This window comes from Chrysemys picta, chromosome 4 (genome assembly GCF_011386835.1).
Source record: "Chrysemys picta bellii isolate R12L10 chromosome 4, ASM1138683v2, whole genome shotgun sequence".
Lineage (NCBI taxonomy): Eukaryota > Metazoa > Chordata > Testudines > Emydidae > Chrysemys > Chrysemys picta.
Genome location: NC_088794.1, coordinates 136,325,114 through 136,351,398, shown reverse-complemented (window position 1 = coordinate 136,351,398; position 26,285 = coordinate 136,325,114). Strand labels below are relative to the sequence as shown.

Here is a 26,285-nt window from a genome sequence, read left to right as displayed (position 1 = left end):
CAAACACAAGAAAGTATTTTTTCACGCAACGCACTGTCAACCTCTGGAACTCCTTGCCAATACTGAACGGGGTTCAAAAGGAAGCTAGATAGAGTCATGGAAGATAGCCATTGATGGACCTATTAGCCAGGATGGGCAGGAATGGTGTCCCTAGCCTCTGTTTGCCCAAAGCTGGGATTGGGTGACAGGGCATGGATCACTTGATGATAAACTGTCTGTTCATTCCCTTTGGGGCACCTGCCATTGGCCACTGTCAGAGAACAGGATACTGGGCTCGATGGACCTTTGGTCTGACCCAGTATGGCCGTTCTTATGTAAGTCAGACAGGAAAAACCTACTGCCGTGTGTTAGGACAAGGGATTTGCTCAGTGAATCCTTTGATGTCACTCCCTCAAGCCTGATTGCAAACATATGGCAAAGGGGCAAGGCATAATGACTCCATCACCTAGGACAAAGTCAAATTTGGGCAGCCAGCCTTCATGGCTGCACAGCTGGGGAGAGCCTTAGAGTCAAACTTAAAAGAAAGGCTAACTTTGGAGAAGAACTAAATAGAAACTCTAGATAAACCATATCCTTGTGTAACACAGTTAAGAAATATACATGGATTTACTTCTCTAAAAGTGTTTTATTTTTAATCTTACAAGTACTACTTTAAGATTCAAGGCAAGCCTCTAATTATTGATTCTTAGTTACACTGGGAAATTACCTCATCTTAGTCTTAAAATTCTATTTATAAGCCTAATAATCTCATCATTGATTACTGTGATTGTATTCTAATTATAAATCCATTATCTCCCCAACAATGAAATAAGATCAATAATGCACATAAATGAAAAAGGAACTTAAATGCATACATTAATGCCATTTCAACTAGCATTATTTTATACATCATCTAGAATCATGCTACAACATTAATAATAATACGATAAATCTTTTTCAATTAACATAGTTGATCTGACACTATGTTCTGTACAGCGGCAATAAATTCCATTAAATATACGTATATGACATTCATGAGAAGTCTAGGCTTTCTAGCTACATACTGTAAATTCTCTATTTTTTTAAATTCAAGTGCTGCAACAGTCATTTTGTAATGGCTTTTTATGTCTGAGTTTCAATAACTAACCAAAAACAAAACAAAAAAAAAGGGAAGAAAGTGTCTACTACCACGGTGTTTCTGTCCAGGTTACATGGCCCTGATATGTATCATAGCATTCCACCACTCAGGGATGCCATGATTCTAGTGCTTAGGTTCTGGGGCAATGGTGCATTTCACAGGCCTTTCAAAGAGTAGGTTGGGGATTCAAGCCCCATATTAGACAAATGAAACAATTTTGTCCCATCTATAAAATTATTTCTCTCCCATCAAGTGCATCCACCAGTCCAGGCTCAAGACTACTTGGTTGAGTCCTCCCAGGTCTGAAAGATTTTTTTCCGGTGTAACACTGACAGACCCCAGTCATCGGCAGGTGGGATCAAACCTGGGATCTCTGGAGCTTAGTGTATGAGCCTCTACTACTGCATGATCTAAAAGCCATACGGCTCTTAGCTAAGTCTGTAGAACAGACTCACCAATCTTTCTCTAAATGGTCTCAGTGCCATTAGGCGGGACAGAACACCACACCCAGGTGTGTGGGTTACACTTGCTCCAAGCGCTCAGGTAAAAGCCGATGATTTCCAGATTACCCTGTCAATCCAGCTAGATTATTATATTGCACCCACCTCTGAAGAAGGGTGCCTATTGGAGACTGACCCTAGGATACAACTTCCAAATAGTCATAAGCATATAAATAGTAAGTAAGTATATAAATAGTTACAAGTGCACCAATTAGAGGGGGAGGACAAAGAAGAAGAGGGGTGAAGGGGCCTCTAAACTGGTGGATGAGGCAGACATAAGACCAATAAACAGCCAAGATAAAACTGTCCTATTTGTAAGGTTCACATATCCACCTATCAAAAACCTTATTACCACTGGGACATGAGTGATAGGAACAAAAATAGGTAAGTAAACCAAAATTGAGAACAAAAAGCGAATACTGGTAGCCTGCAATACACAGTATCCAAAAGTAGAATATTCAGACAATGAAATGTTGTAATGCTTGGTGAATGACCAAGGTATGGGCAAAGTAACAGCTTTGCAAATTTCAATAAGAAATTCTACTTCTGATAATACTGTTACTATAGTTCTACTGGAAATACCACTACAGTCTTAGTGGAAAGGGCTTCAATGCTTTGAGGCCTCACTCCGTTAGAGCCAATGTAAAACTCCTTCATATCCAAATTAAGTCAATGTGAAACCCTGACCTTCAGACCTTATGGGATGAAAAAAGTTTTGGGTTTTAGACAGATTCTGTTCTAAAAAAATGTGACATTTGATTACCTTTCTGAGATCCAGACTCTGAAGCTGGATTTTTTTCTCATGGGGAAGATTGTAAAAAAGGGAGTGGGATGTTCTGATCAAATGAAATGATTACTTGATCCAGGGATCATAAAGGAGCATACAAGTAGTTCAAGTGGCCTATGACAAAGCAGAAGAAATGGAAACTGGCTGGATGAATAGGAACAGGTAAGGTCCCTGTCAAATCAGTTCAACAAAGGAAGTATATGGTTAAAATCTCTTGGGTGAGAAGAGGAAGATTCTCCATCTTGCTGTACATTTTATGATACACTTCTTGAGTCGGACAAGGATCGATGGAGCTGAATTTCCATCTTTTTGGAGATTGGGGGGGGGGGGGGAGACAAAAAACAAACCCTTAACTATTTCCCATGAAAACAGAAATGGAAACTGAAGAAACTGCTCTAAGGGAAAGTGCATTTGGAAAGTTTGAAGGCAGGCACCTTTCTTTACTGGGTGACAGGGAGACACGACCTTCTGAGACATGACTGAGGTGAATTTTACGAAGTATCCTTTGCAAATAATCTCTAGCGTCCACTTATCTTAAATCTGCCCTTAATGGGAACAGGCTGACAGTTCTTTATTACTGCTTGTTGTCTTGATTGTCAACAAAGGCCAGTATGGACTTGTTTCTCAGTGAGAGGCTGTAATAATAATTGCTTAGCCTAGGGGAGTGAAAGGATCAAATGGGTGCTTTTTGGCGTGGGAACTTGCATATCCTGTCTGGGTAGAGAGGGATATAATGGCAGCATCCTACACACCATAGTGTTTGGAGAAAGTAAGTGGAGTCCCCTTCAAGTAGTGAACAGGGAGGCCCTGAGATGATCACACAAATTGATGGTGTGCTTTCCCCTAAAAGTGAAAATATCAGATCACAGCAGAAAAAATAACTTATTTTTAAAATCGTATTCTTTTCAAGCTAATCTCATGATTTTGGAGGGGTCTGGATCACAATTTTTGAACATGTGGTATTGAAAATAATGTTAACCCACTGCCATCCTTTGTCTTCTGCATTTGTTGAAGTAGCACACTGCTGGCATGACAACAATCCCAACATTCTGCTATGAGAGCATCAAGAAGGGAGATTTTTCCTACCTGTAGATCAGGTTTCTGTCTCGGAACACTCAACAATTTGGACCAATAAAGGTCAGTTAGAGAGCCATCAAAAAAGATTTTGAAAATTCATTTAAAAATCCTTTCAATATGACATTTATCAATGTATAACAGTAACTGCTGGAAAATAAATCTTGTCATTGCAATATTTTTCACAATTGATTATTTTTTAATAATTTCACTAAGGAAAATATAAGTCACCATAATTACAAAAACAGAATAAAAGAAAGCTAATGAAGGGCTAAATTCTGCCTTCATATGTATTCACTTAAATCCCATTCAATTAAATAGGAGACTCTTGCCTGAGAATTCAAGGACAGACTTTGAATTGTGATTAAAATAACCAGGCCAGATTCTCAGATGGGGTAAATCAGCATAGGGCCTTTGACTTCAATGGACCTATACTGATTTACACCAGCTGAGGATCTGGCCATGTCTGCCCTGATCTAGCAAGGTACTTAAACACATGCATAACTTTAGACATATGAATAATTCCATTTACTTCAACTGGACTATTCATGTTTTTACTGATAGGTGTGTGCTTAAGCACCTTGCTGAACAGGAGCCTATATTTGGTCATCTTATTTTGCATGTTATTTCTATTTTTCTAATATTCCAATTTTCCAGTTCTCCCACTGAATTTTTTAAAGCAAATGAGAACAGCGGTTCTCAACCGGGGGAGGGGGGGGGAAGGGGAGGGGTCCATGAGCCCTTTCAAAGGGGCCGCGGAACCCTGCGGCTCAAGCCCTGATCCCCAGTGCGCGCCCCCACCCCAGCGAGGCTGAAGCCGGGAGGCAGAGACCCAAGCCCTGGTGCTCTCTGTGGGGCAGAAGCCCTGAGCCCACGGGCAGAGTTGGGGACATGGAGGGCATCCCCCCACTTCCAAACTGCAGCACAAGAGCATGGAAGTCCCAAGGGAAACTCCACACCTCTCCCGAGTCCTCCCTCATCTCCTCTCCCCACCCCCTGGCCAGGCTGGAGGCAGGAAGCCGGAGCCAGGCAGTGCAGGGTAACTGCTGCTCTGGTTGATGCCATGGAGCAGGCAGCGTTCCCTTGTCTCCTGCTGGTGCCCCAGGTTGAAGCTGCTCCTCAGTTTCCAGACCCCTTGGCTCACGCAGAGGCAGCGGAAAAGAGCCCTCCCCACTCCCCCCCCCGGGGAGGCAGCTCCATGGCTGGCAGATCCCTCTGGGAACAGGAACTGCAGGGGAGTCCTCCCAACACACAGCCCCTAATACCCCTCTCACTACACCCTGAGCTATGCCCTCCCTGCACCCTGAGCTATCCTCTGCCCACACATAGCCCCTAGCCAGCCCCTCCCTGCACCCCGAGCTACCCCGTCTGCACCCAGCCCCAGCTACCCCTCTCCCTGCACCCTGAGCTACCCCATCTGCACACAGCCCCAGCTACCCCCTCCCTGCACCTCGAGCCACCCCGTCTGCACACAGCCCCAGCTACCGCCCTCCCTGCACCCCGAGCTACCCTGTCTGCATAGAGCCCCAGCTACCCCCTCCCTGCACCTCGAGCCACCCCGTCTGCACACAGTTTGCTGTAATGTTTTTACTGCACTTGGGATAGCTACATTAACCAGTTTAATATAGTATATAAATACATTTACCTGAAAATGTACAGAAAAACAACTTTTCATGAGTCAATATATTGGCACGTTTCTAAAAGGTTTATATATATTTACATTGATTTATTAGCATCCTGACCAAATTCCAGCAGAGGCAATCACATTTGGTATACCTAAACTTCCCCATGCAGTTCTTCATTCCTATTCTAAATTTTTGTGTAGTGATGCTATGCATTGCTGGACCTTTGTCATGTTTCAACCCAGAGGTGAGATTGTATTCAATGTGTTAGCTTTGAGATTAAAAGGGCTATTAAAAATAATAATCACACACTTCAACAGCCAGACACCAACCAATTATCTTAGAGTTATATCACCCCAAAAGTTGTTCACTAGCTGTCCAAACTACTAGTCATCTCTAGCTGGTCAGTAGTTTTTTTTTTAAACTATTGACTAGAGAGCAATTGGTTGAAGCAACTGATCACAAGACCTTATCTCAACTGAATTGTATCTGCATCTTTTGAACCTTATTCCCTACGTTTTTCCCCCTACATTTTATTCTGTCCTGGTTCCCAAACTGTTTTCCCCCCCAATAGCTGAGCCTGCAGCACATAACATTATAATTTATACAGCACCCAAAGTCTGCTAGATGCTTTAAAGATGCATCCCTGTCCCAAAAGTTTATAATCTGAGATCCAAACCCATATAAAAACTGCTGCAATGGACACCAAACACTGCAGCTCATGGGTGGGGCATTATTGTGCAATACTTTGAGTTTGAGAGGGGGATTTAGGAGGGAACACTTTGATTTGAAGATTACTGTAAAATATTCATAATTTTTCTTTTACTATATTGTCCTTGAAATTGGTCATACGGAAAACATGTTTGTACATAATGGATGTCATAATACTCTATGACCATACACTCTAGGGCTCTTTTATCTGTAACCTTGAGGGGTTACACCTCTGCCACAGACTTGCTGTGTGACTGTGAGCTAGTCACTTAGCATCTCCATTGCCCAGTCTTTAAAATGGGGATAAGACCTAATTCACATGCTGTACTGAGTTGAGTGTTAATTCATTAATACATGTAAAACACCTTGAGCTCTTTGGATAGAAAGCTACTACTTAGTATAGTAAACACATTATTTCAAGAAGGATCCTCTCTTATGCATCCTGTATATGAACTAGAGCTGGCCAAAAGTCAGAATTTTGCATTTCAAAATTTGGTTTTACTCCAAAACATCTAATGATCCTTTCTGGTCTTAAACTCTATGAATCCACATTTTTCAAAATTTCTCATAGTCCATAAAATCTTGCAGAAGTTTCATTTCAAAAACACCAATACATGGTGCTTTCAAACAAAGTGTTCTCCCCAGGACAGGCAGCTGCTGAGTGAACTTCACATTCTTCTCAGTCTCACTGCTGCTGTTGCATTCCATCTGGCTTGAGAATGTGGACTGTCCTGGAACCGCAGACCCTGGAAACCTGTCCCAGAAGCTCAGGGCTCCTTGCTCTGCAGTAATGCACCTGAAAGCTGTGACACCCCCACAGCAGGAAGGCTGAAAACTTGCAAGGCCAGGTATGGTGGGGGTGCCCAAGAGTCATGAACTGGAGAAGCCTGGAATCCCCAGCTGGGCAGTCTGCATGCCAGGACTACCCAGCAGCCTATCAGGCAAGCTTGAAGGGAACCAGGCAGATTTCCCCAGCAGTCTCTTCCCCTCCCCAATAACTGTTTCCTCATTTCATCACTCTCCTGTGACATATACAGAATTTGAAAGACAGCACACCATTATACACAATATTGTCTAGACTTCTACCTGGTATTTACATTGACATTCTATACAATACCTTTCATTCATACAGCACCTTTCCATGCAGAGCTTCCCAAGGTGTTTTAAAGACCCAAATGAGCTAGTTTCTGCTTTTTATTTTTTTATCACTGTAACTATATGGTAAATCCATCTGAGTTCCATGGCGATATTGCAGATTTACATCATGGTAACTGAGATCAAGATCGTCTGTGTGTCTGTGTAATCATTTCACTCACCACTGAAAGTCGGCCCCCTCTAGGATACAAACACAGTTGCCCTTCTGTAACTGCAACATGACACAGCAGTGTTTTTAGAAGGCAAAGTGTCCTGCTGAACTTGGAGCTCAATCAGCTGAAGCTACCAAACAAATTTAGGCAGTGATTATGTACAAGGATGTAAACTGATATACAGTAGTATGCCAAACTGAATCTGAAATCAGTCCAGAGCCAACAGCTCCAATCTTGCAAAATCTGCTGCAGGATATTTAAATGGCCACCAGTAGACTTCAATTTGTATAGATCTCATCTAAATGGTGGCACCTCCAACAGCACAATGATGGGGTATTAGGTCAGTATTTTTTTTTTAAGTAAAATTTCAAAGGAAAATAAAGAAGAAGAGTGTCACCTACATAGCAAACAACTTTTGGTCTGTTTTCTTGAGGGTCTTTTAATGACCAATACAGATCATACAAAATTGGTAATGGACTCTCTTTTCAAGGTAACAAGCTTCTCTATACGACTTTTTCCAAAGACAGATGTTCTATGTTATAAAGAGATGCATACAATACAGGAGTTGTTTAAAAACAGACATCACTGGAATTCAGAGTCAAAAATACAATGATCTTAATGGGCACAGAGCAATATTCTAACATTGTGAACAGCCTTTTTCTATAGTAGTAACTGTCCTGCAATAAATTAAACTTCAGAATTCCTATATCTCCACTGCCATATACGAATAACTTCCACTGCATTCAGCAGGGCTCCAGAAGTTCAGCATTATACTCAGAATCATGAATCAAATTCATCCTTGGTATAACTCCCCTGAAATTTATGGAGTTATGTCATGGATGAATTTGGCCATTGGTGTTTTTTAAACCCAGACACGTGGTGTGTGAAAGTTAAGATCACCATCTGTTATAGGCAAAGCTGAAATGTGTGCAAAGAGATTTGCAAAAAGGTTGTTCTATCACCTGAAATCAGAAGCAAATTAGCTGTTATGTACACTGGAAAAAAACTTCATTTTAAAGCTCAAGTATCAGAGGGATAGCCGTGTTAGTCTGAATCTGTAAAAAGCAACAGAGGGTCCTGTGGCACCTTTAAGGACCCTCTGTTGCATTTTAAAGCTCCTTTCAACTCTAATTTCTCGAGACATGGTTCACAGCAATTTGAGCTGATTCCCTAAAAAACTAATAATCTTTTTATCCGAGTTGCCAGTACTTACTAGACAAGCTTGGGGAAGAAAGCTGTTCACCCTGGAGATACTCCACATCCCCTCAAGGTATTGCTGAGCCTGGATAGTCACGGAGCTCAAAGCACCACTGAGGGCGCTGGGAGCCACAGTTACTTGAACACTGGAGTTTGGAAAACTGCTTGTGCCTTGAGGCCATCCAAGTCCCTTCTTTCTCTCTGTCCCAGAGAAAAGATTTGTTGATTTTCCGGGCTGTCTGCCCACCTGCCCAGCAACGAGCGGCAAATCCCTTTGGGATGACACAGTCACCATCCTTGGTAAGACACTGGTCACTCCTCCAGAGCTTTGAGGGAGGCCGGGTACTTCTTGATAGCTGGCTTGGTTAAGGGTGTGGATCATTTGAATGGCTTCCTGCTTCAGCTGATTCAGGTGGGTGGCGCAAATTTCACATCTGCTCTCTCCTTCATTCCTGTTTTTCTGTAAATAGTCAGGCACTTGAAGCTTATCAAAAATTAAAGCTGATAATCGTGGGTCCTAAAGACAAAAAAAAAAAAGTAGAAAAAAGAAAATCAGTCCAAGACAAACACAGAAAAAGGAAATACAGTCTACAACTCACTCTTCATCCTTAGTGGTACTTGTAGTGAAGGTATATTGCTAACTCTCAGGCTTCAGCTGAGTACCCTGCCAGACTCACAGCCCGTAACTGATTAATCAGTCATAAGCAGCTTCATTTGTATAATGCCCAGCATGAAAATTATTATCAGAGTTTAACAGTGGAACTTGTGGTGCACTTGATAACTACTCATCTACTTACCCTCCTAATTAACTCTTCTTTTGAAATGTGCCCATGTTTTTCATGCTCAGCAACAACGTTGTTTCTGGTGCAGACCCTACTAATATCATAATGTATTTCAAAGGCATGCAATCATCTTAAACCCATGAAAATTAGACCTCAGAGCACTAAACAGATTAAAGCGTGACCTGGTAAATGTTTTGTGGTCCTTGCCCTCAGTGTTGAATAATCAAGTAGCATCAGAATTAGTTTACCTGATACCGACCGCAGTTGGCTCCTCTGTTAGTTGGGAACTACATTTCTGAAAATTGTGATCTAGGCGATGGCAATATTGTCTTACGCTACAACTGCTTTGATGAAAAAAATACATTTGGAGCCTACCGCAACCTTCAGAGGTGGGCATGCCAAGAAGCTGATTTGAAAGCAACACCTATTTTATTTTCACTGAATAAGCTTTTCTCTTTCAAAATCATTTCATGCCTGTCCAGACACTTTAAAACCCATCGCTGTGCTTTCAGTTCAGAGATACAGTAATCTATCTCCTAAAACACGCAACTGCCTCTCCTCCCCAACAGACTATTCTAAGGATTAGGGAAGAGATTAAATCCAGCTCTGTTGTTAATCTGCTACCAATACCTAATGCTGTGCAATGAAACTGACCAACTTCAAGCACTCATGTTGAGCTCTCCAGGCAATTAAGGTTTTAATGAAAGATCACAGAGCAGCCCAAGGTTTATTTGTTTCATTAAAAAAAAGTGAAAAAATGTTTAATTTGCTTGTTAATGATGAGGGCAGACAAAGCTAGTAACATAGCCATATCGTGTGTGCTTACAGTATACCCAGATTAGTACACTTTAAAAAAAAAAGTGTTACTTTATGCTAAACTGTGATTGCTCTCAAGGAAATGAACAGCTTACTAGAAGTTCAACTTATTCTATTTTTAATTAGAATATACATCAGTAAAAACTGTTTTTAACAATCCTGGCAATGATCTTTTTGCTTTGTGTATTATTCTTTTCCAAGTGAGCTATTTCCCTGCAGTTTGAATTTAAAAAGTCCAAAAACACTATTTAACAACCCAGGCAGAATCTTGGACTTGATTTCATTATCATCTGCTGGAGTACTCTTGCAATGTTTTCTTAAACATATCTCACAAAATACAACACTGCTGTTGATAGAAGCTGTTAAGAGTGTATTCAGCATCACACCGTTCATTAGCGAATATCATTAACTATTGTACTTCTTTTCATTATGCTCCTAAATTATTGTCCCTTAAATGAATATCTAAACACTGATACTTCTAAGCCTTGGAAATGATAAAGTATTAGTGCCTAGGGCACTACACCATTAGAATGAAAAAGAAGTTTTGTTGCTTCTGCTTGAACAATTATTTCCCCAGTACATTGTATTAGTAAATGGACTTATGGATTCAAATAAAGGTGCAGATTTTACTTTGGCTCTGCTCCTTTTATGAAGCTTGACCCTAGTAAAACTATCTTTTGAAGTTACAGGAGTTGCTCACAGTCATGACAGAGGAAGCCCTTCCCCTCTCCAATCTACTGAGAGATTAGAACACATAGATAAAGAACCCCGGATCAGGCAGGAAGGAGCAAGTAATATTTTAGGATCTTCTAATCCACCCCTAAGCAGAAATGAACCCTGACAAATAGAAAATGAAAAATATAGTTTCTCTAGGGGCAATCCTGCACACACTACTGAGTGCTGTAAATACTGAACATACTCTCACTGTCTACTAAGGGTAGGTCTACACTTACCCGGTAGTTCAGCGGCAAGCAAATCGAACTTCTGGGTTCGACTTATTGCGTCTTGTCTGGACGAGATAAGTCGAACCCAGAAGTGCTCGCCGTCGACTGCGGTACTCCAGCTCGGCGAGAGGAGTAGGCGAAGTCGACGGGGGAGCCTGCCTGCCGCGTCTGGACCAAGGTAAGTTTGAACTAAGGTACTTTGAACTTCAGCTACGTTATTCACGTAGCTGAAGTTGCGTACCTTAGTTCAAATTGGGGCGTTAGTGTAGACCTGCCCTAAGAAAACTAAATGGTACTAAGCTCAGTAGTAAAGTGTTTCCAGGATAGAACTCTCTGAGCCAAACCTAGGATGACCAGATGTCCTGATTTTATAGGGACAGTCCTGATAGTTGGGGCTTTTTCTTACATAGAATCCTATTACCGCGTCCCGTCCCCCCCCCCCCCCCCCCATCCTGATTTTTCACACTTGCTATCTGGTCACCCTAGCCAAACCCCACAAACAATGACACACCTGATTAGCTTTACTCATGTGAGTAGACCCACAAGAAACACATACTTTCCAGGTATAGTGCTATTTAGTTCTCTTAAGAGCCAATGCTACATCAGTGGGACTAATCATGTGAATAAAGTTAAGTCCAAGCATAAGTGTTTCCAAGATCTGGGATTATGTGACTAATAGCATTTTAGCATTGCCCTATCAAATATTTAAAATAAGCAAATTACTACATGAAAGTGTTTTCGGATAAAAAAATGTGCATCTGATGTAAAGAAATCAGTAAGCCTAATTCTGCTCCTCCTTACACCTCGTTTCCAGCAGGGTAACTATTGACCTCAATAGACTTACTCCGGATTTAAACCAGTGTAAGAGAGAACAGAATGAAGCCCATCATGCATGGATATGTGAAGTGATTGATACAAGTTCAATCAAATGTGCAAAGTTACAAAATCAAGATGATACATAAATGTTTTTAAAAAACAACTTCTTTAGGAAATTACACTGCACCGCTCATATAAGTGTATTGTATTGTAGATTTAACTATCCTAATTCACTATAAAAACGGTCTCCCCTTTCCAGTGGTTGGATTTTATGGAGCAGTTGCAGGAGGCCGTTTAAACTACTCAAGCCGTTTCTCTAATCACTTCTTGCAGCTCAGCCCATCCTCCTCCAGCTTCTCACTGAGGGACCAGCTGTGCAGATGGTTTACTTTTATTTTTCCACTCGGTGTGACAAAAACACCTGGCTAACGGATGGGTGTGAAGGGTAAAGGAAACACAAGTTACTGTTAAAAACATTAAACGTAACTTAAAAGTTAAACCAGCCCAATGAAAGGGATTTCACTACCCTGTGACAATCCCGACTCCTACTGAATCTCCACTTCAATAGCCTCAGCTCTAATAAACCTTATGGGGAAGTTACACTCACATGTTTTACAGAGGGAAGACATTAAAGTGACCAAATGTGCTCTGTGCACTGCAAGCAAGAGGGGGGAGAATTCCAGCCACAATTACTGCCTCACAGACAGAAGGAAAAGAGCCAGACAAGGAAGGTTATGTGGTATGGTAAGGACCTCAACATTTCAGACTAAGCAGTGCTCCAACAACATTTTAATCTGTTACACTACAAAGGATAGAGCAGTTGTCTTTTACACTGTAGACAGATATGTTGATCTTTCACTCAAAGCACATTAACAAATCATACAGTACTTGTCACACCTACCATGCTACCTCTCTATATCTACTTTGTGTACATCATTAGTAATTATCTGCAGAATGCTTGAACGAGTTGAATGGTATGGTGCAGTGTACACTGATAGCTTCCCCTGTTTCTAAAACCTAATTTCACTTTTAAGTAGGGTGTGAAAAATTGGGACGGGGTGGGGGGTAATAGGAGAAAAATAAGAAAAACACCCAAAAATTGGGACTGTCCCTATAAAATCAGGACATCTGGTCACCCTACTTTTAAGCTTGTTTGCTACTGTATGTGAATTCTGGAAGTGCATAATCAACCTGTAGTAAAGGCACAATCCAGCAAACTTTTACTCATGAGAGTAACACAGATGGCCCTATTAGAGCCAATTGCACTGAGGGAGAGCCCAATCCAATGCTCCATGAAGTCCCAGGAAGTAAGCACTATTCACCTTAATAAGATCCATGGCCCGGTCCTGCCAACCTTTAAGTGAGTTGTCCTTGCTCACATGAGTAATCTTACTCACTTCAGTGGGTCTACTCACTTGAGTGAGGATTACTCACACAAGCAACAGCTGCAGGACTGAAAAGTAAGGAAGGTAGATTTTAAAGACCCTCAAAAAGAAGAACAGGAGGACTTGTGGCACCTTAGGTGCCACAAGTCCTCCTGTTCTTCTTTTTGCGGATACAGACTAACACGGCTGCTACTCTGAAACCTTTAAAGACCCTGATTCTGTTCCTAGTAAAATCTATGGGTAAATCTCTCATCTACTTCAACATGAGCAGGCCTGGACCCAAAGTTTGCCTTAAGGTTTTATATTACTGTCATCAAAGAAACAATCTCAAAACAAGCACAAGTAATGAAAAGGTAGTTTAAAAAAAAAGAGTGAAAGAGAGAAAGGAGAAATCAGTAATTTTAATTCACACTTCTCTATCTGATTTCTGTCTCAGCTATTGCATTTCTACCTAATCAAATTTGACAAGGACCAATGAATTTGCAGACTATAAGGCTGCAATATATCCTATTTGCCACAAAAAAAGAAAGCATGGGTTTTCTTTAGTTAATAGTTTTTAAATAAAGGTTTCAAAGCATTCCTCACAACTGTAAAATGCAAGGGGCTGAATCAATTCCCACTGAAGCGGATAGGAATATTCCAATCCACTGTAATGGTAACTGGATCAGGCCCTAAGGCCAGAATTTTCAGAAGAACCAAAACTTCCCTCTAGGCATCAAAACAAGTGGCCAATTGTAAAAAAAGGTCAGTACCCAACATGCCTTGATAGGAGCGGAGCTCTTTTGAAAATCTGACCCCACTTGTGGGTGCTGAGCCCTTGAAAATCTGGCTCTGAATTCTTTTGAAATTTTGGCCCCATATGTGCATTCACTTACTTAAAGTCTGCAGATGGGTACTTTTGTCTAGGCAACCACAAGCAGTACTGGCTATTCTTCCACTGCAAAACAGAAAAAGTTTAATCTTTAAACCTTACCTTCAGCTATTTACTTCATATGTCCACGCTAACCAACAGGAGAGAAAGAAGAAAAGCATCTGGATTCTCACTTAAGAAGCTGCAATCATTGAAGTAATACCCACCCATCTTGTAACCTTATCCTTTCAGTGAGAATTTATACCTGTAGTGTGAACAAATGATGAAAGAAACTGCCAGCAACCATCCTTACTAATTACCTACAGGTCTCTCCTTGTTCATATAATTCAAGTGAATCTTGAACAATATGCTGCATTAAACTAAATTCTTAGTTTTAAAAGCAAAATATTCAAAGAAAACTAAATGTCATCTTAAAAATAGACCTAGCTGCACACCATTTTTCAAAGATGTTTTCTGAGAAAGGAATGTACTTTCTCAGTGCAAAAGGATCAATGTTAATGACTTTTTAACTTAATTGCCTTTCCAGCTTTCTGCTGTGTTGCTTACAAATTAGTTTTTACCTTACATGACATTGTGCAATATCCACTAATATCTTCTATATTGATAAACACTTTGAAGGTTGATGCTTGCGTTCAATTATCTATTCACTGATAGAAAAAAAGAACACAGTGCTCAGCAAAACCAGAGGCCATTCAGTGTAATCAGAGAAAGAGCAGGATGGATGGTTCATTTTCAAAAACCTCAACCACATGTATCATGTAAGTGACATCATAGGGCAGGCACTAATTATCCTATGGAAGGGAGAATATGAGTTATGTTTCTTCAAGTAACCCATGCTGTAAACTCACAATCCTCCTGCCATATATCCTCCTAGTATATATGCAGTAAAGAAAAAAACTTGCAAAATCCTCACAAGAAAAGTATTGACTAGATGTCACCGTTTATTTTAAACGCTAAATGTAAGCTGAAAATTGTAAATGTACTTGAAAATATCTCTCTGAATAGGGAGGCTTGCACACCACGTCTTCAGAGCTACTAAAACGTGCCTACACTTAAAAACAATTACATTCCTTTTTAAGGCCAAATCTTGCCCACTCTCCTCACGTAAGTATCCCACTACCTTTAATGGGACTATTCATTTAAGGCAGGAGAATTTGGTCCTCCCTGTGCAGCTGTCAGTGGTATGTCTGCAAATGTTATTTAAACATTCATTTAATATTCAGTTTGGGGGCCAAATCCTCATCTGGTGTACCTCAGCATAGCTTCAGCCAGCTGAAGATCTGGCCCTCGATCTTGTGTTTTAACTGTAGCTAATCCAGAGAATTTTGAAAATTGATTTGAGCACATTTGAATACCTGATTTATAAATAGGTTGCATGACTTTACGATAACATTCATTTGTATAACCAAAGTGAAGTGCTATGTTAAATCTTCTTGAAAAGAGATGTCACCTTACACTAAAAACTATTGCAATGTGTTTAGTTATTCTAAAGCCTCAACTGAGCTCTTTTAAATTCCATTTCCTGCCCACTTTAATGTACTTTTAGTGGCCCACAGTAAAGTTAAAGCCATAGGTGTGTGTCATAAAGATGAATTGTGCTATTGGAATGCATAATACAGTGGAAACAGGAAATGAGAGCAATCTGGTTTATTTACATCTCAGACGCCCATCAGCACCTCAAACTACTCCCCATTGGTTACAAGGTCCTTTCCTGTTATCTTGTTGCATAGGCCCCTGCAACGATTTGACTTGTAACCTCTCACAATGAAAGGGTAGAGGCTGATTGCTCAGAGATCTGTGTTTGTGAATAGGCAGGCTATTGAAGCAAAAAGCCCTGCAGTGTGTTTAGTTGAAAGAAAACAAAATAAAGGTAATGGTTGTGATTTAAAGTAATTAAAGGACACAAACAAAATGTAGAATCCCAAAGAGATCCACTATCACAATTAAATTTAAAGTTAATACAGGAACCAGACTACTTTGGAAAAACACTAATTACTATCTTACAAAATATTACTTTTAATCTCCTTTCTTTACGATCTAATTAAACAGATATTTTACTTGCATTTGAGTCAATTTTAGTATTCTGTGTATTCTATAAACTACACATCCAAACGAGTATGCAATTTTATGCTTATTTTAATAGAGTATAACTTCATTTTAAAATGATTACTTTTAATTTGTACGTTTATTGTTAGTTTTAAGTAATCCTTTAATTTTTTCTCTCTCTCTATTCTGTGACTTACTGTACCTTCACAATGCAAACTCAGCACTGATTTTGTTCAGATGAAAATGTGCTCTTACAACATCCATTTGCTACTTTGTCTCTATCATAGTATCATCTTTTATAATATAGACTTTTGGAAAATAGTTATAAAGCCATCACTACACTTATAGCTAACCCACTGGGTCTCAAAAGCTCTCCTTTGAATGTTAATTTTTAAAAAAATGTTTAGACAAAAACCTTTGAGAGAAATTGGATATTTTAAATAAAACTTGATCAGTTTTCTATTTTTAATTATTTTCCTCTTTGAGGCTGGGGAGTGAATTCTCACTGGTGTATTAGTGCTTTAACTTTGATCATCTATTGAATTGTATGGAAGAGCACAACATTTTTTCTTAAAGCAAATTTAGTATTTGTGAAAGGTGCTAGATTGACATCTCTAAAGACTGTCCTCTATGAACCACAGATGTCAAGAGTCTGATGCCCTTACACGTAGTGCCTTAATCCATGAGTAGTCTCAATGATTTCAATGGGACTGTTTGAGTAGTAAGGTACTACTGAATGCTAGTAAGAATCTGTACAGTGTACACAATTCACACCGCTCTGTCAAAATGTGGTTCAGAACTCTATTTTAGAGGAACCACCTTGTCAGGGAGAAAAGGGTATTTTAGTCTCCAATACCCATTCAGTCCTTGGACTCTGCTGAAAGCGATGATTGTGGTGGTCAGTTTTGAGAAGTGGACGATCATCTCTGACAAGAAACAGGATTGAGACCAACATCCCATTTCATACAGGCACTGGAGAGGTAGGAGATGAACAACTCTTTGGGCCAGATCTTCGGCTGGTATAAACGGGTGCAGTTCTGTATATTTCAACAGAGCTATGTTCATTTATATCGGCTGGACATCTGGACTTTTCTATTTGTACAGCTCAAAGCTTCTGGATTCCTACCTCAGTGAAAATGTCAACTTGGAAAACCTGGACATGACTCTCTGGAAAAAATGCTTGGAGTACACAGGACAGCTGTATACAAATTCTTGTGTTGTTCCAGTCAAGCCATCTCAATCCAACTAAAAGGATGTTTAACAGCAAAAGTTAGGAAGTTGACATTTTTCCTAAATTTTTCATAAAACAACGCCTCATATATTTAATTTCACCTTAAAAGGCCAGCACATGGCGTAACATCAGACCCATTTAATGTATCTTTCACTTGCTCATTTTATCAATTACTTTTTTAGTGAATGAACACTTGAGGAATATAAGGTAATGGCTCAGCTTTCAGAAGAACGAGGGCTGCCTATTGTGTATTCCGACTAGAAGCTACAAATTGCCATATGCAGATGTGTAGTTAGCACAGCAGGCGGTCTAGCTCCAGAGACAATGTATCTCACATGATAATTAAAGTGTCAGTGCTTCAGCAAAGACTGACTTGCTGGCTTGACTTGACTTTAAATTTACAGTGATGGGGATCACATCCTCTCTGTGGGGTGAGACTTTTCCCCCTCCCTCCCACTTGGACTTTGTTCAGAAAACTAAGCAGGAGGGGGGCAAAAGAGGAGATGGAATCCTAACTCCCCAAACCTACAGGCAAGCCATGTGTGGCTTCAAGACAGTCGTTCCCAGTCCCTCGGCTGGCACAGGGTAACAAACTGGAGACACTATCTCTCCACTCCTCCTTTGAGCCACTGCATAAGCATAGATCCCATGGCCTTTCCATCTGCCCACCCCCTGAAGACAGTTCTGCACTTTTCAGAGGTGGTTCAGACACCCCTTTTGCAGCCACTCCACCTACCCCTTCCCATCACAGCCCCACAGCGGGTCTTAAGTGATGTGGAGGGGCATTACAGTCACACTGCCAGAGCCAAATCCTCCTCCAGATGCCCCTGGTGCCATTCAGGTAGCTGACTCCCCCTCCCGTGTGGCAAGGGGAAAATATGCAAATAGATCCTGCAGGATCATCCCCCAAAGAATCAAAGAACCTTTCTATGAAAATCCCTTGGCCATGAAATAATGATCTCAGTCACACAAATGGGAGTTGAAAAAGACTTTTTAAACAAACCCAATTTCTCCCCTCTCAGAGCAGGACTGTTCTTTACAGTTTCGTTAAGCAGGGTACTGACCACACATACTTTCTTTGCACAGCACCACACAGACTACAGTCTTGCAGACTGACTTGCAGTTTGTGCTCAGGTGTCATGAGTGAGAGGGCAGAGGCACCAACAGGATAGATTTTAAATGCCCTACTTCCCTTTGGAGGCTATTTCACAATCCACGCAATTCAAAGTCAGAAAGTTTTTGAGCATGCATTTTTCTTGCCTTAAGTTTCTGCCTTTACTCCTAATTGTACCCCTTTTTACAACCCTAAATAATTCCTCATCTCCTACATATTTACATAGTCCATTATCACAATCCCCCACACTCCTTAGCAGTTGCCTAGCCAAGACATACATATGTAGCTCTTTTACAAATAAATCCTTCCAGCCACATATTCAAATCTGTTGCTCTTCTCTTCATTCTCTCCAGTTTGTCTGGAATTTTCTGAAACTGAACACAATATTCCAAGTTACAAATAACCAGGGCCCAGAATTGATAAAAGTGCACCAACTTCAGTACCTTCAGCTAGAATAGTGATTGTAGGGGGCTCATTAAAAAGCCAAGATGCTCTGTGAGAGAAAGTAAACCAGCAGTATTTGATTATAAATGGAAAGACATCCAAAAGAGAACTGATGAAGCACCAGTTATGGTGACAACAGGGTGGCATGACACCCATCTGCAGGCTTATCTCTCGACTGTGGATTTTATGACATCTTCATGAAGAATTTATTAGGTAAACACGTTGCTCAATGGACCCAGAGACATTTCTTCCATGTTTTCAGGAGGAACAGATACCATGTAACAAAAGCGAGTTTTCCATCACACATATAGGATGGTAGACAGAGGTATCAAAAGATCTCTTATTTAGGATGAAAACAAGGGATAATGGGAACGGCGAACCGCGGCCACTGGGAGCTGCAAGCGGCCATACCTGCGGAAGCTCAGATAAACAAAGCGTTTCGTGGCCCGCCAGTGGCTTACCCTGAACAAGCCACGAACCAAGTTTGGGAACCCTGATATAGTGGAATGTTTTTATTGTCATTTGTTTTCTAGGCCCTTCTGGAAGAAAGAAACCTAACCCAACACATGTTAGGAAGAAATAGTAGGTATTAGTGAATGGAGGGTTTCTTTAAGAAGAGAAATTACAGCCTCAGAGTGAAATCCTGGTCCCACTGAAGACAGTGGCAAAACTACAAAGGAGACAAGCATCCCCAGCCTAACCCAAAATCAGCTATGAACATTTTTCTTTCATTGAGCTGTCTATTTATTTCGGGGGAGGTTCATGCAACCAATGTATGCAGAGTTTTTGGATGATGAGTTGAATTAATATGGAAAATTCCTTCTACTTTAAAACTGAAATAATGTGGCACTAGATTTTATTGTCTCAATTTTTCATTAAAAAACTCAATCAACTATGTTTTATTGCTATTATAAAAAGGAAATATACATTTAAAAAAGAAAATCTGTGTATATATGTCTTGCTAATATGGTTATGATAAAACTTGAAAGCCAGTAGGGGTGCATCTACACAGCAGCTAGGAGGTGTGCTTCCCAGCGCTAGTCGACTTACACATGCTAGCTCTGCTCAAGCTAGTGTGCTAAAAATAGCAGTGTGGCCACAGCAGCAAACGCAGCAGCTCAGGCTACCAGCTAGGGTTGCTACCCATCCAGGTTTTACCCAGAAAGTCCAGTTTTTGGCTTCTGTGTCCAGGTGCCATTTAGGGTTGCTAGGTTCCCAGTTTTCAACTGGAAAGTCCAGTCAAAAAGGGGACCCGGCAACTCTAAATGGCACCCAAACTAAAAGTCCGTTTCCCTCAGGATGGAGGGAGGTGCGAGGTCATTGAGCAGGGGCTGTCGCGAGTTAGTTACCTCCTACCTGCAGGCAGGCTCCTTGAGACTATCCAGCAAGCGACGGGAGGGGAGGGGAGAAGGAGAGAGGAGCGAATAATGGGGGTGGGGCCTGGGGCGGAAAAGGCGGAGCAGGAGCATACCTTGGGGGTCTGGTTATCAGTAATTAGAAAGGTGGCAACCCCACTACCCACCCAAGTACAATCCTGCCCAACTCCTGGGTATATATACACTCAGGCAGCCAGCTCAAGCCACCACCCATGCCATTGCATTCACACTGCTAATGTTAGCATGCTTGCTCAAGCAGAGCTAGTGAGTGTATGTCTACCCAAGATGGGAATTACGCCATTCAGCTGCTATGTAGACATACCCTAAGACAGCTCCAGGAACACCTATGGTGTAGCTGTTCCACGAATTCACAGAGATTAAGGCCAGAAGGAACCATTATGATCATCTAGTCTAGCCAAAGAACTTCATCCAGAAGACCCCAATGATCCTACTTAAAAAAAGGACACTTCACTATCTCTCAAAATTGCACTAGAAGTCACACCTGCATACCCTCAAAAAACAAAGTGCATTTAAAGGAGTCGTATTTTTACATACAGCGAATGTGAATACTGTACAATAAAAACACGTATGGGCAGATCCGCGGCTGGTGTAAATTATCATAGCTCCACTGGAGTCCATGGTCCCATGCCAATTAACATGAGCTGTGGCTCTGGCCCCAAAACTTTACTACCAAAGACACAAACATTGTCATCTTGAGAAATCTGAATGACTTCCTGAATTCCCAACTCCCAACATAGCCCCCTCCCCCCCCCCCAGGACACTGACTGTATAATAGTAATATTTGATTTATCCTTGTCGTTCTGTTCTCAGAGAAACTCATTATGCAGGAGTATGCTCAAAAATGTGCATTTTATTGCACAAGGCTGAGGCCATGATTCACGGGGAAAACTTGCATGGAAGCTATGGACTAGAACGTTGGAGCTCCAGCTCTGATCAGCAAAGAAGCACGGGTATAAATTAACCCGGGTATTTCATAAAAGCTCCTGCATGTAAAGGTTAGGAAAGATTGGTGAAAGCCCATATTCTGAAGAGCCATTCATCACAGACAAAGGCAAGTCAAATAAATAAAAAAAGGGAATGACAAAGCCGCACAGCCAGCCCATTCAGCCACCTAACTACATGACAGCCCAAAGGCATCTCCAGAGCCATCAGAACAACTGTCTGTGGAACCTGCCAATGAGCCAGATGCTGCTGCTGGAATAATGCTTGTGTTAACATAAATTCAGAGATGCGAGATGCTTAACAGAGAGAGAGAGCTATCAATCTTCACTATTATCATGTGGCTGCCAAACTTTACTACTATGCCACGGAGACATGAAAACAAACTTTGTCAGAAATATTTTGATTCTCTTTGACAGCCAACTTTTTTTTTTCTCCCTTCTATTTAAAAACAAGCGGTGATCTGGGTGTAACTATAAATGACCTGATGCTTTTCCTGTGTTAACAACAGAACCAGGAAAGAATATCATTCGCTAAAGAGTTCATTGCCAAAAAGCCAATGAACTTATCATACAGTTTAGGAAATTCCTATCTTGCACACCAATTAGTGACCCAACAATGATTGATTTTATGATCCCATATTGACTTACAAAGAGAACTTCCTTTGGGGCTCAACTTTCCATTACCCAACATGTGGAAAACTGTACATGATGGATGCACTATGCAGACCAAAGGAAAATAAGTAATTTTTTAACCTTGATTCCACCACGTGGCTCATGTTTTTGTCTTCCCACAGGAGATGCACTTTGAACAGTTACTTCCTTTCCTTGTCTTCACCTCCTATCCCTGCCACACACAAAGTGGGCTCTTGATCAAAACAAAAACAACAGGAACTAGCAGCTACTAGTTACAACTGGATCAAAACATTTTTATGCACTAACACCTCAGCCAATTCACTGTCCTTGAAAACCCTGCTTTACTCCTCTTCTGCCCTCCCACACCAGAAACCATTAATGAAAGTGACTCCTCTTCACCCTGAAGCATCGCATATTAAAAGTCACTGCTTTTTAATCACAACCCAATCAGTGGCAGGCACTCACATCGCAGAGCTGCAGAAAGCAGCTGAGGGTGAGAAAATTTACTGATAGAAAAGATAGGCTGGATGTTTATCCATTATTTATTTTATTTTATTTAACTAACAGAGACCCCACTATACAAAATCCAGGTCTGTGCTGTATGCTAACTGCTGTTGTAATGGCTTCACTGAAAGCACCAAAACACCATTACTGGGTACTGGGCTTATAAAGAGTTAAATACAATTGAGCACATACAGACAGATTTTCTGAAATCTGAAAACGGGGTTTTCCACTGGCCTACAAAAACCTTAAAAATTAATGCAGTTACTGTAAGTGCAGGGAACAAAGGCAAACAGGCACTTCTACAACACATGGTGTATTTGGTAGAAAAGCGAGGCACCATGCCCTTGACACAGTCATGAGACCCTGAGGTAGGGGCTCCCCACTCCTTGCCATGTCACTATTCTGGGCAGTGGCCACAGAGCTACTTGGAGACCTCCCAGCCATGCCACCTGCCTTTAGAGGCAGAATCCATTAATCTGTCTCTCCAATGCCGTGTGTGGCAGTAGGGTCTCCAGGGAGTGGCCACAGAAGCTTATTTTGTGCCAGGGCTTGCCAGGGCTGAGCCCAGCACCTCTAGGGTTGGCAGTTCGTAGCCCCGGCACCTCTGGGCTTGGCAGTTCAGAGCCCCGGCACCTCTGGGCTTGCTGCATCAGTTATGAATGTAAAAAAATGGCTTGAGTCCTGGCACCTAATTCCTTGAGCCCTGGTACCTCTTCGATTACAAATTAAGCATTGGAGACGGGGTCTCCAGGCAAAAAGTGAAAGCCTAAGAGACAACATGGAAGCTGCGAGCATCCTCACCCAGTGCAGTTTAGCTGCAGCTGGCTGACAGCTCCCAAATGGAGGTCTCATACTGTCAGCGGCTTCATTATCCCAAAGAGCTCCCCACCCCACCCACCAGTAATGTTTATGGGCTCTGTGACTGAGCCTCTCTCAAATCCCAGTCCTCTCTCCAGACACACATTCCCCTCAGTCTCTCCTTTCTCCCATGCAAAAGTGGCCTCCACGTCCCTGCAAGGGGAGAGACAAGGGCCAGGATCAGAGGCCCAATGGAGGGGCATGAGCTTCTGCTTCCTCCAGTTCTCCAGGGCTCCACCAGCACTTTGGCTCTGCTCCCCACCACACAGACCTGTCTAAGCTGGGGCTTATACTAACCTGGCAGTAGTAGTAAATATTTATAATACGGTACTGTCCATAGGCCCAACTGGGAGTGGAGCTTCATTGTGCTGGGAACTATACAAACCTAGAAAAGAGACAACCCTTACCCCAGAGCATTTACAATCCAAAAACATTTTGATTTCACCCCAATATACCACACAGAGCTACGGCAACTCTGAAGTCCACAGTGCTGTATGCATGATGACTCAAAAATACTTCACAGAGAGAAAGCTTATTCAGAGACTGAATGAAATAAGATTCAGTCTGAAAAACACTGAGTATAATTAAACAACCAGTACACAACTGACAGAAACACTTACTAACCAAAACCGTTAAACATGTAACTTCCATGGTGCAATTAAAACTTTGCAAAGCACTACAATGTACACCTGGTTATTGCTCTGACATCTGCTTCAGTTTTATATGTGTTTATAAGTTGGACCAAAGAGAAAGATAACTGATTTTATGGACTGATCATGACAAAAATGACAACATGTTACAGTTTACTGTTCACCAAAAGTGGTATAAAAACTCAAATAAAGCATGTGTACTGTTCGAAATACTTAAAGTTACCGCATTTTATAATGAACCATATATAACCAAATGGCTTTCATCCTCCATTGAAGAAGAATAATTTTATTTTAAACTAAGGATCATGTCATAAAATGAGAGTGAATTCAGAGTCTGAACAATCACAGTTGTGCTGAGCATATTTTTAGGCATATGGCAATTTTATAATGGTCATTGGGGATGAAGAGCTAAAATTCTATTGCAGACTCTGAATTTAAGACTTTTCACATAAAGCTGCACCTCTCAGGAAACGAAGGATTTGTTAACTGTGTGACTGCCATGACCTCAGAATATATCAGCCGTTAATACGGAAGTCTTGTTCAGTGTAAAAGAAACCAATTATTTTGCAGTAGAGCCTCTTTTCTTTTGTTTTAGTTAAAGAAAGCAGAATACCATCTTATATAGACTAAGCATACACCCCCAACACTCTGCAATATAATGTTCCCAAATAATTGCCCTGATTACTATTGTGAGTCTAGCATTTAAAAAGTTCCTTCCTGTTTAAAATGTAGAAAGCCAAGTATATTTTCCCACCACTTGCCATTGTGTAAGACTCCTTTCAATTTCCAGCAAACTAGCTGAAGATGAATTAGCCTCCAAACTGATATTTTTAATTAAGCATTTTTCTTTCATTACAAATTTCCTAAACACATCTCTAATCTTGATGACAAACTTCAGCGTGCAGTAGGTGCACCTACAGACATTGTGCTCTTGAAAATATTAAATATAATAATCCGGATTTCCATCATAATGTAATATGATATGAACAAGATATACAAAAGGTGCTACACACAAATAGGGCCTATCTGAGGGGTTTTTGAAGGGTGGTTGTTGATGGACAGCTTCCCTCTCCTCCATATGACTGGAAATAGTATAACTATTAACAGGTCGGAGGAGAAGAAGCTGACACCTTACACTAATGCATAACGATATCTTCCCTTTGCACTCATCCCCATGCAATCATGTGCTTGGCATACGGACACATGCTCATCCCTCATACGCCTGCTCTCCCTAGACATATCCCAGCATGAGCATTCCCCCACACTTCATACAACCTCTTTCCCCAGGCTGCCTCCCATCCATGTTACACCCAATTCCCCATGTTCACTCCATCCTGGACAACCTCACACCCACCACTCTTCCTGCCTCTTGTGGGACAACCTTCCCCAGGCAGAGCCCCTTCCCACAACACAATGATGGAAAGAAATGGGTGTCACCCCATCCTTGCAAGAGAAGATGAGAAGTGAGGCTTATCAGAGCCTGATCTTTCACACATACACACAGAAACACAGAAGGGAGACAACAGGGAGTGCAGTCTTCTACACCAGATCTTCTCTCAGAAGCCTCTCCCAGCCCAGCCCTCTCTTCAGTGACTGATTGATAATACTGGGCAGACACAGATGGAAAAATATCATTGGATCAAGATAGTACACAGGTCTAACAACTATTCTACTGATGCATCACTAGCCCATCATGCACATGGAATCTCCCTCATTCCTGGGCTGTCTACCTTGCACAAATGACACTTCTCCACCCTCCTCAGAACTGCTACTACTTCTCTCTGAAAAACATATTAGAGCATTCTTCGCTCCTCTAACTGACAGAGCCTGATGGCAACCTAACGTTGCAAAAAGAAAACCAACGGCAACTCTTGCCACACGCTCTCTTCCCAGTCAAAATTGCTACAAACCAAATTCTTAAGTGAGTGATGTTTTCAGCACTGGGCAAACAGATCCAAAGTTTGCATGTAGCAAGAGCAATTTAATAATTTCTTTTATATTCTTTTTTAATTTACTGATTTAAGTGATCTATTTTGATGGATCGTCTCTTTACAAATCTTGCACCAAGGAAAGAAAATCACAGAGACTTCACTCCATCAGTCTCCCTCTCCCTCCTAAAGAAAAGGTATAATCCTTAGGGAGATTTTGAAGTGCCATGTAGGGATGCAAATAAAATAAAACAAGATAAATAATCAGCATTATATAGAGGGTTATATCTTCGAATACTTTTAACACATGATCCTCACAACATCTCTACAGTAGTTTATCATTCCCATTTTACCACCAAGGACACTGAGGCACAGAGAGATAAATGCCCCAGTGTTTAAGAGCACACATCCAAGTTGAGCACATAAAAAGCCAATGAGCACATGTGTGTTGGGGCTACATGTGAGCTAAGATATGCGCACATGCAATTCACTGACAGTGTGCACATGCAAAAGTAAGTGGATGCTTTTAAAAAGGTGAGCCTATTTTACTTGCCCAAGGTCCCCCAGTTAATCTGTGGCAGAGCAGGTACTAATACACTGGAGTTGTAAC

The 26,285-nt window shown here is 41.2% G+C and overlaps 1 protein-coding gene across 4 annotated transcripts in view; it reads right to left on the bottom strand.

The window, feature by feature from the left end:
- The window catches only part of KIF26A (kinesin family member 26A), a 135,656-nt gene that overhangs the window by 80,669 nt on the left and 28,702 nt on the right, over positions 1-26,285 (bottom strand). For 3 of the 4 annotated variants that reach the window (XM_024105138.3, XM_024105139.3, XM_065593713.1), the window contains exon 3: positions 8,332-8,832. In XM_024105138.3, coding sequence (XP_023960906.2) covers positions 8,332-8,832 — 501 coding nt within the window. Of the gene's footprint in view, positions 1-8,331; positions 8,833-14,031; positions 14,148-26,285 lie in introns of those variants that run through there. The other variant, XM_042858223.2, reaches the window with a different exon arrangement.